At 48.2% G+C, this 17,068-nt stretch overlaps 1 protein-coding gene across 2 annotated transcripts in view; it reads left to right on the top strand.

Annotated features, from left to right (window-relative positions):
* CEACAM20 (CEA cell adhesion molecule 20) overlaps positions 1-17,068 on the top strand; it is a 25,766-nt gene that overhangs the window by 3,783 nt on the left and 4,915 nt on the right. The window contains exons 2-11 of one of the 2 annotated variants that reach the window (XM_017859781.1): positions 1,493-1,636; positions 2,455-2,730; positions 3,542-3,820; positions 5,736-6,014; positions 9,376-9,654; positions 13,657-13,774; positions 13,986-14,071; positions 14,858-14,919; positions 15,262-15,297; positions 15,779-15,904. In XM_017859781.1, the coding sequence (XP_017715270.1) occupies positions 1,493-1,636; positions 2,455-2,730; positions 3,542-3,820; positions 5,736-6,014; positions 9,376-9,654; positions 13,657-13,774; positions 13,986-14,071; positions 14,858-14,919; positions 15,262-15,297; positions 15,779-15,904 (1,685 nt within the window). The remainder of the gene's footprint in view (positions 1-1,492; positions 1,637-2,454; positions 2,731-3,541; positions 3,821-5,735; positions 6,015-9,375; positions 9,655-13,656; positions 13,775-13,985; positions 14,072-14,857; positions 14,920-15,261; positions 15,298-15,778; positions 15,905-17,068) is intronic. The other variant, XM_017859782.1, reaches the window with a different exon arrangement.

Here is a 17,068-nt window from a genome sequence, read left to right on the forward strand (position 1 = left end):
TTTTTTTTTTTTTTTTTTTTTTTTTTTTTGTAGAGATGGGGTTTCACCATGTTGACCAGGGTGATCTCAAACTCTTGGCCTCAAGTGATCTGCTCACCTCGACCTCCCAAAGGGCTGGGATTACAAGCATGAGCCACCGTGCCAGGTCCCATAGTCTCTTGCAGCCTCCGTAGTGGTGTGCAGAATGATCAAATGGAAAACTGGGAACTCATTTTTTTGTGTGTGTGTTTGTATTTTTTTTTAAGACAGGATCTTGCTCTGTCACCCAGGCTGGAGTGCAATGGTGCAGTCATAGCTCACTGCAGCCTCAAACACCCAGGCTCAAGTGATCCTCCCATTTCAGACTGTAGCTGGGACTACAGATGTACACCAACACCCCCAGCTAATTTTTAAAAATTTTAGTACAGACAAAGCTTCACTATGTTGCCCAGGCTGGTCTCAAATTCCTTAGCTCAAGTGATCATCCCACTTCAGCCTCCCAAAGTACTGAGATAACAGGCATGAGCCACCATACCCTGCCAAAAACTGGGAACTTCTGCTATCTTGTTCTCCTTTCCTCCCCATGCAAGATCTTGCCTAGGGGCACATCAGAGGAGGTACCAAAAGTCAATATTTTTCACCAAGATCACAGTAAAAGTACCTGTTAATCAAGGGCTGGCTCTGTGGCCATCTCTGGGCTGACAGGAGGAATTACAGTGTTGAGAGTGCAGTCTTCAGGGCCTGGCAGGCCAGGTTTTTAGCTTCTGCCATTGACAATACCATCTTGGTGAGTGACATCACTTCTGTGAGCATCGGCTTTCCTCTATGTGGAATACAGGGACCATCATGTGTCTCCAGTAGAGGGCACATCATTGGAGAGAACACAGTGACTATCAAGGGGCCCAATTAAAGTTTGCAAATATTCATTACCACCCCCACAACAACCCTAGGAAGCAGGTGATAGTACGCCCATTTTACAGTTGAGATTGAGGCTCAGAGAGGACAAAAACATGCTGCAGCTGGGCACAGTGGCTCACACCTGTAATTCCAGCACTTTGGGAGGCCGAGGCAGGCAGATCACATGAAGTCAAGAGTTCGAGACCAGTCTGGCCAACATGGCGAAACCCCGTCTGTACTAAAAATACAAAAATTAGCTGGGTGTGGTGGCCTGTACCTGTAATCCCAGCTACTTAGGAGGCTGAGGCTGGAGAATCACTTGAACCCGGGAGGCGGAGGTTGCAGCGAGCTGAGATTGCGCCACTGCATGCCAGCCTGGGCGACAGAGCCAGACTCTGCCTCAGAAAACAAAAACACACACACAAACAAAAACCAAACAAACAAACAAAAAACATGCTGCAGGTCACATAGCTGGTAAGTAATGTGTAGGACTCAGGTCTCCATGGGTGGAATGCCAGCCCTATGACCTCAGAGCTCCCTGTGCTTCTGAAGACCCTAGCCAGGCACCCCCCAACACACCTCTCCCTCCCTGAATGCCTCCTCTCTCCCCTTCTAGCCTCGCTTTGGACCGTATGGAGTCCTCCAGCTGCAGCCCAGATCACCCTTGATGCCAACTCACTTGATGCCACCCAAAGTGAGGATTTTGTTCTGTCTGTGTTTGGGACCCCCAGGACACCCCAGATTCATGGCAGATCCAGAGGTGGGAGCCAGAAAACAAGATGGTCATGCTGATCTCTGCCTCCGTGGAGATCCCCCATCTGGGCCTAACACCCACAGTCCCAAGAGGGCAAATCTGATTGGCTCAGCCAGAGTCTGGCAACAACTGGTCCAGCCATCTGTGCCAGGGGTTGGGGTAAAGAGGGAGGGCTGTGACTGTCATGGCTGGGGTGGGCAAAGTTGGCTAAAAAGTGGGTGGGGGGGCTGGGTGCAGTTCCTTACACCTGTCATTCCAGCACTTTGGGAGGCTGAGATGGGTGGATTAATTGAGTTTGAGACCCACCTGGGCAACATAGGGAGACCCATGTCTAAAAAAAAAAAAAATTCACTAGGTATGGTAGTGTACACCTGTAGTCCCAGCTATTTGGGAAGCTGAGGTGGGAGGACTGCTTGAGCCCATGAGGTCAAGGTTGCAGTAGCTGTGATTGCACCATTGCACTCCAGCCTGGGTGACGCAGCGAAACCCTGTATCAATAAAGAAAAAGAGTGGGTAGGGGGCCCTTGCTGGCACTCGTGTTGTGAGCTTGATTGTCATTGCTGACTGATTGACCCCTGGTCAGGTCCCAGACCCTTTGCTTCACTTGCATAATCACTTTCAATGGGACTTGGAGAAGGGAAGTAACTTGCCCAAAATGATGTCTAGAATGAGCAGTAGATCCAGCATTCAAGCCCAGGCATCCATCCAGAGTGTCTTCTGGCAATTCCAATCTAGTCCTGTTTCTCTGGGTCCCCCTGTGACTATGTCTTGTTTGTTCTTCCTCTACCTGTGTCTCTGCCTCTGTCTCCCTTGCTTGCTTTCAGAGCTGGCCAAGCCTACTATTGCAGTCAGCCTGGGCACTGCCACAGAGCAGAAGGATATGGTGATCTTCTACTGTAACACCAAGGACGTCAACATTACCATCCACTGGGTTTCCAACAACCTCTCCGTCGTGTTCCATGAGCGCATGCAGCTGTCCAAGGATGGCAAGAGCCTCACCATCCTCATTGTCCAGCGGGAGGACTCAGGGACTTACCAATGTGAAGCTCGAGATGCCCTTCTGCGCCAGAGCAGCGACCCCATCTTCCTGGACGTGAAGTGTGAGTCCCTTTCCATTCTCTCCAACCCCTCACCGACACTCACTTCTTTAGTGCCTTGTTCAGTCTCACAGCTTGAAATACCATCCAGATGTGGACTTGTCTACCTTTGAACTTCAGATGTATAACTGTTTGACATTTCTACTTGGATTCTACTGGAAACCTCCAACTTAATATGTCTAAAATTGAGCTCCCAAACCTCAGACGTTTGATCCAAAACCTTGCCTGGATAGGGGTGAGCGAAGAGCATTAGCAGGCTCACTTTATTTATTTATTTATTTATTCATTCATTCATTCATTCATTCATTCATTTTATTTAAGACAAGATCTCACTCTGTTGTCCAGGCTGGAGTGCAGTGGTGCAATCATAGCTCAATGCAGCCTCGACCTCCTGGGCTCAAGCGATCCTCCTGCCTCAGCCTCCCGAGTAGCTGGGACTACAGGCATGAGCCATTGCACCTGGCTAAATTTTAACTTTTTCGTAGAGATGGGATCTTGATATGTTGCCCTGTTTGGTCTTAAACTCCTTGCTCCAATCAATCCTCTTGCCTCAGCCTCCCAAAGTGCTGGGATTACAGGTGTGAGCTACCTTAACCATTCAGCTGGCATACTTTAGACGTGTCTTTCAATCTTGCTTTACCCAGGGATGAGGCTGACATTTCATCTCCATCCGACTACTGCACCTCGTTTGTAATTGATCTAGCCTTTGAGTGGGGAGGAGGGAAATAAAATATTTATTGATCCGTTAAAGACCTCCATAAGAGACCTGTTGCTGATGCTATTGTTACTGCTGTAATTGTTCCTGTCCTCTCAGATGGTCCTGATCCTGTTGAAATCAAATTGGAGTATGGTGTTGCCAGTGGGGAGGTGGTTGAGGTGATGGAGGGCTCTGACGTGACCTTCTTGGCGGCAACCAAGTCTCACCCACCCTCTGCCTATACCTGGTTTCTCCTTGACTCCATTCTGTCTCACACCACGAGCACATTCACCATCCATGCTGTGTCCAGAGAACATGAGGGCCTGTACAAGTGCTTGGTGTCCAACAGTGACACCCACCTGTCCCGCCTGGGTACTCTGAAGGTTCAAGTCCTTGGTAAGTCTCCTTTCCTGGTTCCTCTCCTTTGTTCTTCTGAGAGTCAGATGCTGGCCATGTCAGAAGGAACCAAGAGTTCTTAATCCGGGACCTTTGGATACTGTGTGAGGGAGAAATCCCTGTATGACATTGAGTTGCATGCAAAATGTTTGCGCTGTGTTCTAGAGGAAGGGTCCAGGATTGTCATCAGATTTTTGAAGGGATCTTGAACTCTAAAAAAAAAAATAACTTAAGAGGCCGGGCACGGTGGCTCACGCCTGTAATCCCAGCACTTTGGGAGGCCGAGGCGGGCAGATCACGAGGTCAGGAGACCGAGATCACCCTGGCTAACATGGTGAAACCCCGTCTCTACTAAAAATACAAAAAATTAGCTGGGTGTGGTGGCAGGCGCCTGTAGTCCCAGCTACTCGGCAGGCTGAGGCAGGAGAATGGCGTGAACCCCGGAGGCAGAGCTTGCAGTGAGTCGAGATCAGGCCACTGCACTTCAGCCTGGGCGACAGAGCAAGACTCTGTCTAAAAAACAAAAAAATCTTCAGAGCTACTGAGCTACATCAATACCCCAGAGTCTGAGGAGGACCCAGGGGGATATCCAATGCAGCTGGTGACTGAGCAGGGCTCCGACCGCAGGGAAGGCTGGGCACACTGGCTCCTTTGCCTGGCTTGGCACATCCTGCAGGAGACCCTGGTGGCTCTCTAGGGGGTGCCCATGATTTGATTCTCTGAAGATGGGGGGAGGTTGTCTACATTTAAAAACACTAACACAACACTCACATACTCCATACTCAGACAGATAAATAACCCCACATGCACAAGCCACTCACGCACATGCTACAAACACACAGTAAAACACAACTCATATATAGCACGGTACACATTACCGTGCAATACCACAGACATACAACACCACACTCACACAAAACATACACACATATAGCAGTGCACACAACAGCAGGTGTACAACTCACTCATCACAAAGTACATAATACATCACACATACAACAAGATACACACAAACCCACAACACATACAAACCCACAGGCACATACACAACAGACCCACAGCACATACATCCACACAGCATATGCATACAAATCCATAACACATACACACAAACTCAAAACACACACACAAAATGGTCACACATACAACACATATACACCACACATGACATACAAAACACAGACACACATATCTCACATACATCTACACAACAAACAAGATCACATATACATGACACACTCACATAAAATATATATACACCTAATATGTGCTAATGGACACACACAACATATATCATTGACATTCAGCACCCACTAAACATTACAGCCATTCAACATCACAGACACTCAAGATGGACAACATGGAAAACACACCACATACCATACAGTCAACACCCTCAACACATATATACAACAGACGCACAATGCACACACAAAATACATACACATACCACATGCAGCACATACTCAGAGCATATGCACACATCACACAACACAAACACATAACACAAACAATACCATAGACACAGAACACATACTCATATACAAAAAAATACACATAACTATACTCACGTACAAAGTGCACATGTGTACCACACACATACTTCATATTCAACACACACACCCAACACACACAAGAAATGCAAAACACACACGCACCACACACTCTCCGTATACACAAAACTCATTACATATTCACATGAAAAAATCACACAACACACATTCATCCACAAAAGACATACATGTACCCCGCACACCAGTCATATGCAAATCATATACACATACACACCACCCACAACACACACACACACACACACACACACACACACACTCCTGGAAAAACTTGTGGGCTCCATAAGGGCAGGAGATGGGGGAAATCTCCCTGAACCTGACCCTGTATCTCCACGTGTTTCCAGAAAAAGTGACCATGCCAAAAGTCGTACCTTCAAGCCTGAACCTTGTGGAGAACGCCAGGTCCGTGGACCTGACCTGCCAAACCGTCAATGAGAATGTGAATGTCCGGTGGTTCCTGAGTGGCCAGCCCCTCCTGCCCAGTGAGCACCTGCAGCTGTCAGCTGGCAACAGGACCCTGGTCATCCATGGCCTCCAGCGGAATGACACGGGGCCCTATGCCTGTGAGGTCTGGAACTGGGGCAGCCAGGCCTGGAGTGAGCCCCTTGAGCTTACCATCAACTGTGAGTCAGCCGGGGCCTGGACCTTCCCCTTCTCCCTTCTTCCCTCCTTCTCTTTAAGTTCTTCCTTCCAATCATTCATGCTATGATTACTGAGCTCCCGCTCTGTGTCAGGCATGAATCTGAGCACTGGATAAGGCCAAGTGCCTGCCCTCAGGGGGCTTATGTTCTAATGGAGAAACCAGACCATAAACAGAGAAGCAGGTGGTAAGGTTTAGGGACACCACCCAGATTTAAGCTTTCCCAGGGTCTCACTGGCCCTTGTCTACAGGGAGGCAAACGTAGAAACCGGGGAGAGGGGGAGTAAGAGGAGCTGTATTTGTCTGGATCCTTGGAGAAGCAGACCCCAAGGTGGGATTAACGGGATTATTCATGCAAGGGTTTTATTAGGGGAAATGCTCCTGTGAGGATAACTAGGGAGGCAGCTGTAGGAAGGTTGGGGAGAGCCATCAGACTGAGAGACTGAGATGCGAGTGTGACCCCGAGTGACAGGGAGAGGGACAGAGACTTGAATAGAAGCAACTGGATAACCATGCAGTTGAAGGAACATCCATCAGGGCTGTTGGGACCTCCCGTGTCTCCCAGGAAGGGGCCTGCCTTAGTTTCCTGGATGCACTCAGGTACTGGCAGGGTGCAGCCTGTGGGAGGGCTGGGAGTAGATTTGGGGGCACAGCAATTGGGCCCTTGGTCAATTACATTTCTGCTGTTGGAGGTCTTTGAAGAGCTTCTCCTGGTGGCCACAATTGTGCAGCGAGAGATGACAGGGCTGGACCAGAAAGGCAACTGTCAGGTGTTGAGAAGTGGTTGCACTGTGGATGTATTTTGAATATGCTGCTGACTGATATTAGGTGAAAGAGAAAGAAAGGAGTCAAGAATGACTCTAAGGATTATTGCCTGAGCCACTGAAAGGATGTAGGAGTCATGAACCAAGATGGAGAAGATTGGGGGAGAAGAGGTTTCTGCTGGGAGAGAAAGGAGGGGTGCACTTTTGTACATGCGAAGTAGCAGGGAACACAGAGGTAGGGGTTAAGTACACGTCTTTGCTCCTCTTTACACTTCTCTGTTGCTCTCTCCTCTTTCCTTCTCAATTCAGTCATTAAACCAAAAATATATATTTTGTGCTCTCTCTGTGGTAAGCAACATGTTGAGCATTTGACACTTGCCATGCTTTTCAGCTTCCACAGCCTGCTGGGGATGGGGAGGTCACTAAGTAGGCAAATAAAACACAGCATGATAAATGGGAACTTGGGGGACAAAGGGAGGGTATGGGGAGCCCAAAGGAAGCCTCCATCTGGGGCATGTTGCAAAGGGTCATCATGAATGGGGATGTCCACCGTGAGAGCTGAAGGATGAGTAGGAGTAGGCTGGTTAGAGCAGAGGCAGGGAAGAGCATTCCAGGCAGAGGGAAGAGAGTGTGCAACGGCTTTGAGGCAAGAGAGAGTGTAACAAGGATGGAATCTCCGAGTGGGATTTAATTCCTGAATGAGAGCAAGAGGTGTGGAAAGGTGGGACTGGAGGGGTCTGTAAGGATCAAAAAGGATCAAATTGTAAATGGCCTCATCAGCCATAGGCTTTGTCCCAAGGGCACTGGGGAGCCACAGAGGGTTCTGAACACAGGAGGGACAGTGACAATTTAGTACTTAGGAAGACTTCTCTGGCTACTGTGTGGAGGATGAGACTGGGATGGGGAGACCAGGAGGAGCTGGGATGCAGGTGAGGGATCCAAGTGGCCATGGGGTCAGGATGGGGAGAAATGAACAGGTTCAAAGGATGTTTGGGAGGGAGCAGAGAAGGGGTATTCCTCCCCTCCTGGAATGTCTCAGTTAGCAACCTTTTGCATCCCTTCTAGTGTTTTACATTAATTTAAATAAAGTTTGACTCTTAAACTCTTTTAGGTTTTTTACAAAATAGAGACAGGGTCTTACTATGTTGCCTTGGCTGGTCTTGAACCCCTGAGCTCAAGTGATCTCCCTGCCTCAGCCTCCCAAAGTGCTGGGATTATAGGCATGAGCCATGGCCCCAGGCCCAGACTCTTTTAATTTATATGAGAAATCCAACAACTACTTTCATTTGTTTCCTTCTTGTATGTGTTAGAAGAGAAAAGTGACAATGATCCCCTCTGCCATTACAAAGAAAATTTGCACGTGTTTATACCATTGAGAATACACAGGACTAGAAGTTAGGAATTATATGCACAGGACTCAGCCACAATTTCCCTCACTCTCCCACTTCCTTCCTTCCTTCCTCCCTCCCTCCCTCCCTTCCTTCCTCCCTTCCTCCCTTAGGAATTATATGCACAGGACACAGCCACAATTTCCCTCACTCTCCCACTTCCTTCCTCCCTTCCTCCCTCCCTCCCTCCCTTCCTTCCTCCCTTCCTCCCTTAGGAATTATATGCACAGGACACAGCCACAATTTCCCTCCCTCCCTTCCTCCCTTCCTCTCTTCCTCCCTCCCTCTCTCCCTCCCTCCGTCCCTCTCCCTCTCTTTCTCTCTTTCTCTCTTTCTTTCTTCCTTCTCACTCTGTCTCCTAGGCCGGAGTGCAGTGGCGCAACCTTGTCTTGCTGGCTCACTGCAACTTCGGCCTCCCAGGTTCAAGCAATTCTTAGCCACTCTAGTAGCTGCAATTACAGTCATGTGCTACCACATCTAGCTAGTTTTTATTTTTATTTTTCAGTAGTGACATGATTCGTCATGTTGGTCAGGCTGGTTTTGAACTCCTGGTCTCAGGAGTTCCACTCACATCCACCTACCTCGGCTTTCCAGAGTGCTGGGATTACAGGTGTGAGCCACTGCGCTTGGCCTAGCAACAATTTCTGATGCCTGAGTGACCTAAAACTCTTCTTTGAATTAACTTTTGCAAAGGCAGGGTTTTTTTTGTTTTTTTGTTTTGTTTTGTTTTGTTTTTTCTGAGATGGAATCTTGCTGTGTCACCCAGGCTGAACTCCAATGGCACGATCTCGGCTCACTGCAACCTCTACCTCACAGTTTCAAGCGATTCTCCTGCCTCAGCCTCCCAAGTAGCTGGGACTATAGGTGCCCGCCACCACACCTGGCTAATTTTTTGTATTTTTAGTAGAGATGGGGTTTCACCGTGTTAGCCAGGATGGTCTCGATCTCCTGACCTCGCGATCCGCCCGCCTCGGCCTCCCAAAGTGCTGGGATTACAGGCGTGAGCCACCACACCCGGCCCTTGTTTTTGTTTTGATCTCCCCCACCCACAGTGTTGTGGACCACACTCTGCTTGTCAGACAGCTAAGGAGCAAAAGGGAACATGTTCTGTTTATTTTACTGAAATTCCAAGGTGAAAGTGAATGGCTCGCTGATGGGGGCCAGGGGACATCACGTTTGGTTTTACACACAGATGGTCCTGACAAAGTGAACATCACCAGGGAGTCGGCATCAAAGATGGTCAGCACCATCGAGGCAGAGCTCAACTCCAGCCTGACCCTGCAGTGTTGGGCCGAGTCCAAGCCAGGCGCTGAGTATCGCTGGACTCTTGAACACTCCACCGGGGAGCACCTGGGAGAGCAACTGATCATCAGGGCTCTGACCTGGGAACACAACGGGATCTACAACTGCACAGCCTCCAACCCTCTCACCGGCCTGGCCCGCTCCGCTTCAGTCCTGGTCAAGGTGGTAGGTGAGTCTCTCAGGGTTGCCTTCAGGGGCCTTTCCTGATGCTGGTCCCAGCCACCTAGTCTACCCCTATCGAGGGCTGGAGTGTGGCAGTCTCCACACTGCCTGAGCAGGTTCTCAGTCCCCAGCTGTTGAATCCTAACGCCTAATGCTCAGGGGAACATAGAAACTCTACTTCCTGCTGTGTTCCCTGGAAAACTCTCCAAGCTGTTCTGAGCCTCAGTTGGTTTGCCTGTAAATTGGGTTTGTGATGTGTATTAGCCCGTTTTCACGCTGCTGATAAAGACATGCCCAAGCCTGGGTAATTTATAAAGAAAAAGAGGTCTAATGGACTCACAGTTCTGCATGGTTAGGGAGGCCTCACAATCATGGTGGAAGGTGAAAGGCATGTCTTACATGATGGCAGACAAGAGAGAATGAGAACCAAGCAAAAGGGGAAACCCTTTATGAAACCATCAGATCTCGTGAGACTTATTCACTACCATAAGAACAATATGGTGGAAACCGCCCCCGTGATGAAATTATCTCCCAGAAGGTCCCTCTCACAACACTTGGGAATTATGGGAGCTACAATTCAAGATGAGTTTTGGGCGGGTTCACAGGCAAATCGTATCATGATGCCTGTCTTTCAGAGTGGTTTAGGACAATGAGTCAGAGACATACCCAGTGAGGGAAGGAGTGAGCTATATGGGGAATCAGAAATGATGTTAATAGCAATTGGACATGACTGGCAGGGAGTCCCTGTATCTCTGTCTTTAGTTCTTGAGAAGGCAACAGTGTTACTGTTCACTGGGATTCACATCCTTCTCCAGTGCTTATTAGCTGTGTGACCTTGGGGAAGTTACTTACCCTCTCTGGGCCTCTGATTTATTTTCTGAAAAACATAATAATTCTGCCTATTTCTTAGGGTTGTTGAAGATTGTTAACATTTGTAAAGTTCTTAGGGCAGTGCTTGGCATATTATGTTTGTTAAACAAATAAAATTATTCCTTTTTTTTTTTTTTTTTTTGAGACAGGGTCTGACTCTGTCACCCAGGCTGGAGTGCAGTGGCATGATCATAGGTCACTGAAGCCTCAACCTCCCAGTCTCAAGCCATCTTCCCACCTCAGCCTCCTGAGAAGCTGGGACTACAGGCGTGCACCACCACCCCCAGCTAATTTTTTATTTATATATTTTTTGTAGAGATGGCCTCCCTATGTTGCACAACTCCTGGGCTCAAGTGATCCTCCTGCTTCGGCCTCCCAAAGTGCTAAGATTACAGACTTGAGCCACCATGCTCAACCTAAAATTATTGTTTATTGAGCCTGTGCCACATGTCTGAATCCAACTTTCCCGTATATAATATCAGCAGACACTTCTTGGGTACTTTCTATCAGTCAGTTTTGAGGTGAGCCTGTTGGTTTCTTCATTGTACAGGAAGGGAAACTGAGACCTATAGACTTAAATCCTGTCATCGAGGTTTAAAACCAGGCTGGCCTCCTCAAGTTGTTCACTAAGCCTAGAACACCATTTATATCAACTTCCAAATTACCTCATTTAATCTTCAGAGCAATCTTGTGGTCTTGGTAAGACCATTTGATGGATGGAGCAACAGAGGCTCAGGGAAGGAAGCGGTGAGTTCAGTTGATGCTCACGGGGATATTGTAGGATTTGAATGAGATCATATATGAAGGGCTCTTGGTGCTTAGAGCTTGCTTCTATCATCATCATCATCATTATCATAATCATCATCATCACCACCACCATTTGTCAAGCATCTGGTATGTATCAGGCACTGTGCTGGTAGTTTTATACATGATCTTGTTAATCCCTTTAAAAGTCTATAGAGGCCGGGCACAGTGGCTCACGCCTGTAATCCCAGCACTTTGAGAGGGTGAGGCAGGTGGATCACATATTGTCAGGAGTTGAAGACCAGCCTGGGCAACATGGTGAAACCCAATCTCTACTAAAAAATACAAAAATTAGCCAGGTGTCGTGGTGGGCACCTGTATCACACTACGCAGGAGGCTGAGACAGGAGAATCACTTGGGAGGCAGCCAGGTTGCAGTGGTTGCAGAGGAGCCAGAGGTTGCAGTGAGCCAAGATCATGCCACTGCACTCCAGCCTGGGTGATAGAGTGAGACTCTGTTTCAAAAAAATTTTAAAAAGTCTATAGAGTTTGGAATTCTTATCTTTGCTAGACATACAAAGAAACAGAGGCCAGGCTTGGTGGCTCACGCCTGTAATCCCAGCACTTTGGGAGGCTGAGGCAGGTGGATCACGAGGTCAGGAGATTGAGACCATCCTGGCTAACATGGTGAAACCCCATCTCTACTAAAAATACAAAAAATTAGCCAGGCGTGGTAGCGGGCACCTGTAGTCCCAGCTACTCGGGAGGCTGAGGCAGGAAAATGTCGTGAACCCGGGAGGCGGAGCTTGCAGTGAGCCAAGATCGTGCCGCTGCACTCCAGCCTGGGGAACAGAGTGAAACTCTGTCTCAAAAAAAAAAAAAAAAAGAAAAGAAATAGTGATGCGGCCAGGTACGGTGGCTCACACCTGTAATCCCAGCAGTTTGGGAAGTTGAGATGGGTGTATCACCTGAGGTCAGGAGTTCGAGACCAGCCTGGCCAACATGGGGTTTTAGCAGAGAAACCCCATCTCTGCTAAAAATACACACACAAAAAAATGGCCAGGCATGGCAGTGCACACCTGTAATTCCAGCTACTTGGGAGGGTGAAGTAGGAGAATTGCTTGAACCTGGGAGGTGGAGGTTGCAGTGAGCTGAGATCGCACCATTGCACTCCAGCCTGGGCAACAGAGCAAGGCTCCATCTAAAAAAAAAAGGGGGGGGGGTGCGGGGAAAGAAAAATGGAGATGCAGAGAATGAAACTAAGAATCCCTGAGGCACCCCAGGAAATTCCCTCCTGCCCCTCCGAAGCAGAGCTCCTTCCTCACACTCCTGACCCTTGTGACTGTGTTCTTAATTCCAGTGGCTCGATTTCACTCTTTTGAGAAAGGTTCAGGCAGAAGTGAGATGGGCAATCGGCAGACCTCATTAATGAAAACAATTGCCATTTATTAATCACCTACTATGTGCCAGGTGTCAACATTCATGATTTCATCTCATCTTTGCAAACATCCTGTGCTATTTACAGATGAAGAAATGAGACTCAGAAATGAATTCACTTGTGCACGGTCACACGGCCCCAGCGAGTCAGGGGGTTCTAAGTGAAAGCCGGGTTTCTGGTTGCCAAAGCTCTTTTCTCTGGTCTGTGCCTCTTTTCTGGGAGGAAAGAAAGGCAAAGCCGTATTTGATCTATTATGCTAATTGGCATTGTCATCATGGCCAACATTTACTGATCACTTTCCATGGTTCCAAACAAACACTATATATATAGAACATGAATACATATATGTTTAATCTTTCCAGAAGCCCTATAAACCCTGTTGTTCTCATTTTACAAAAGAAACAACTGAAGCATAGAGAGGTTAAGTAGCATGCCCAAAGTCACTGCTGAAATTTGGACCCAGAAACTGGATATTTTAGTTTAGAAATGATGCTGTTAATACCACAGACTGAGGCCAGGTGCAGTGGCTCATGTCTGTAATCCCAGCACTTTGGGAGGTTGAGGTGGGTGGATCACTTGAGGTCAGGAGTTCCAGACCAGCCTGGGCAACATGGTGAAACCCCCTCTCTACGAAAGAATAAAACAAATTAGCCTGGCATGGTGGCAGGTACCTGTAGTCCCAGCTACTCGGGGAGGCCGAGGTAGGAGGATCACTTGAACCTGGAGGTTGCAGTGAGCTGAGGTCGCACCACTCCACTCCAGTCTGGGTGACACAGCGAGACTCTGGAAAAAAAAAAGCAAAACCAAAACCCAAGAACCACAATCTGATGCCTCCCAACGACTAGAAAACCAGTGCTCACAAAATGTCAGTAGAGAAAAAGCTGCAAGCTTGGGAATGGGCTGGGGGCAGGGATGAGGGTGTGTCAGGCCTGGGTCTTGATTCTCTCTCCTTGCCCAGGTCCCCAGTCCTCCTCCCTGTCCTCAGGGGCCATCGCTGGTATTGTCATCGGGATCCTGGCTGTCATTGCTGTGGCCTCAGAACTGGGCTATTTTCTCTACATCAGAAATGCCAGACGGTAATACAGGGATACAGGGTGGGGATGGGGTGTGGCCAGCAGGGGCGCGCCTGCCTGGCGTGTTGCTGACCATGGTGCTGAGTCGTGTCTGGCACCTGGGGAATTCAGAGGGTTGGGGGCATTGTCCAAGAATGGACGTGGTATACGGACAGAACCTGTGGAGATGGGCAAGGACTAGAGGCACAGAAGAATGAGGGTTTTGGGGTTTCAGGCCCTCAAGGAAAACAACAGAGGACCCCAGTCATGAGACCTCACAACCCACTCCGAAGGAGGAGCACCCCACAGAGCCCAGTTCCGGTGAGTGACTCTACGGATGATGCCGGGGGCAGGGGTGAGGGCTGGAGAAGAGGCTGGTGCTGGGGGCTCCCAGCTTTGCCACCAGGTCACTGTATGATCAGGGCAAACCCTGCCCACTCTGAGCCTCTGTGTTCCCATCTGGAATATGGATGAGATTGGAGTCACGCCCTCTGATGGGTTCTGCCTGTTCCAACAGTCATGGCAAAAGCAAGACAACATGCTGGAATGCTCTCCTTTCTCAATCTCAGAAAACTTTGTTAATTGATTGCTGTAGACAGAATGAATCAATCACAACACTCCTTCCTGCTGAATCCAAATCCAGCCTCATATCTCAATAGAGAGCCTCGAGTGCCCTCTACTGATGGGTTAGAGTTAACCAAAGACAAAATGAAACATATTTGCCATCTCTAGGTCTGGGATTCTGGAAGGATAGGCCTTTTGATATGGAAGGCTTTCTAGAAACTGTCCAATCCAGCCCCATTTTACAGAGAGGAAAACCAAGGCCATGAGGGATAAAGGGCTAAACCCAGGCTACAGAGGACCCACTGTCAAAACTGGGGCTAGAACTTAGATTTCTCTCCTCATTTGTGTCACCAAACAGCCTTACCTAACCCAGAACTTGACTTCCAGGACATTCCCAGGTCAAGCTCAGTGGAAATATGACAGGGAGTCCTGGGAAGGAAGATTTCTGCACTTCCTTTCTGGGGACAGGGGTCCTGGAAAAACAGCCCCTTGCCTCATATCTCTTTCTAACTCCAGCTCCTGACTGAGATTCACTTTTTCTAGAAAGCCTGAGTCCTGAGTATTGCAACATATCCCAGCTTCAGGGACGGATCAGAGTCGAAAAGGTGAGTGATGCTGCAGAGGGACCCTCCTTGATCCGCCAACCAGGCTGCGGTAGTCTTACTTCTTAGGGTGGGGACTGGCATGATATTTTGAGAAAACCCAGTGCCAGGTTGAGTCTCTCTGCATCTCCTCTTCTGACTTCTCTGAGGATCTTAAGACCCTTCCGAGTTTTTTCATCTCTTCTCCTCGTCTTCTTACTCCTTGACATGACAATTCCTAGCTTTGAGCCCTCTGGGAATCAGAAGAGCTATAACTGCCTCTGAGGCCAAAGCTATTTCTGAGAATCTCTTGGGGTGCCCCTGTTCCAAGCCCTATGACCTCTCTGCAACTTTGTTTTTCCCCAGATGCAACCACCAGACCTTCCAGAGGAGACCTATGAGGTACATTGGCCCTGCTGGGTTTGGTTAAAGAATCTGTGGAGGAAAGACAGTCTGAGAATTTTATGTGTGATAAGCCTGAGAGATGATCTTGTCTAAAGCTTTCATGGCACATCACAGGGCCGGGGATGGGAAGAGAGTAGCCTAAGGCCTCACAGGGAGCTGGGTCAGATGCCAAGACCCTGGATCCTCTTTTGTTCCTTCCACCTCCAGGGCTTGGAATTGGATTGCCAGTGAGGTGGTACTGGACCAGCACATGCTGGGGTGAAAAGGAGGCTGGGAGTAAAGGTTGCAGAGCCAGCAGGAAAAAGGAGAGTTCTGGGCCAGGGCAAGGGCCTGGGTTCTAACCCTGCTTCCACCTCTGATTCTCTGCAAGAATCTGAACAGATTCCTTCCACTCTCTGGGTCTCTGAAGAGTGTAAGTTGGTACATTCCTGGCAATCTGTAACTGTAGGCCCTGCCTGATTTCTCTGCTTACTTGCAGACAAAGCTGCCTTCAGCAAGCCCTGGAGGCAATTCTTTCAGCCCCTGGAAGCCACCACCCAAACCTCTGATGCCCCCACTCAGATTGCTCTCCACTGTGCCAAAAAACACGGAGTCAATCTATGAGGTATGTTTATGGCACGCTGAGTCTTTAGACAGGTGGAAATCTGTCACCAATCTGGTTTTTCTTCCCTACTAAAGAGTCTGTAGGATGAACTATAAAGAAAATTTCCCTTTAAAAATCTTCTCAATTCCATCCTACCCATTTCCATCGTGTCATTTTCTAGTTAGTTTTCCTTCATTCCTTTCCAATGCACTCCATTTTATTGCATTCCATGTTTCACTCCACCCATTTCTTTTCTATCCATTTAGCTTTATTCATTTTCTGTATTTCCATATCACCTCACTCTGCCATTTTCTTTCCATCTCATTTGGTTTTATTTCCTTTCACTCTGTTTCCCCCCATCCTATCTCTTCCCATTCACTCTACTCTATTCCATGCCTTTTCTTTTCTTTTCTTTTTGAGACAGGGTCTTGCTCCATCACCCAGACTGGAGTGCAGTGACTCAATCTCTGATCACTGCAACCCCCACCTCCCAGGTTCAAGGGATTCTCCCACTTCAGCTTCCCAAGTAGCTAGGACTACAGGCACGAGCCATCACACCCAGCTTATTTTTTTATTTTTTGGTAAATATGGGGTTTCACCATGTTGGCCGGGCTGGTCTTGAACTCCTGACCTCGATTGATCTGCCCACCTTGGCCTCCCAAAGTGCTGAGATTACAGGAATGAGCCATCATGCCTGGCTCATTCCATGCCTTTTCATTCCATCCCACTCAGCTCTGTTTGATCCCTTTACACTCCTTTCCTTCTCTTTCTTATTTCATTCCTTTTCATTCTTTTCCTTTCTATTACATTTTATCCATTTTTATTTTTTCTTTTAATTCATTTCAATTCATTTATTTTACATTCCATTACACTCTATTTTATTCCAGCCCACTCAATTCCCATCCCACGACTTTATTTCATTTCCATTCTTATTCTTCCCATCCCATTTCAGTCCTCTTATTTCCATCCATATATTTAATCCATTTCATCCGTTCTGTTTTCTTTTTTTTTTTTCTTTTTTTTTTTTTTGAGACGGAGTCTGGCTCTGTCGCCCAGGCTGGAGTGCAGTGGCCGGATCTCAGCTCACTGCAAGCTCCGCTTCCCGGGTTTACGCCATTCTCCTGCCTCAGCCTCCCGAGTAGCTGGGACTACAGGCGCCCGCCACCTCGCCCGGCTAGTTTTTTT

Source organism: Rhinopithecus bieti, unplaced genomic scaffold (genome assembly GCF_001698545.2).
Source record: "Rhinopithecus bieti isolate Rb0 unplaced genomic scaffold, ASM169854v2 scaffold_52060, whole genome shotgun sequence".
NCBI lineage: Eukaryota > Metazoa > Chordata > Mammalia > Primates > Cercopithecidae > Rhinopithecus > Rhinopithecus bieti.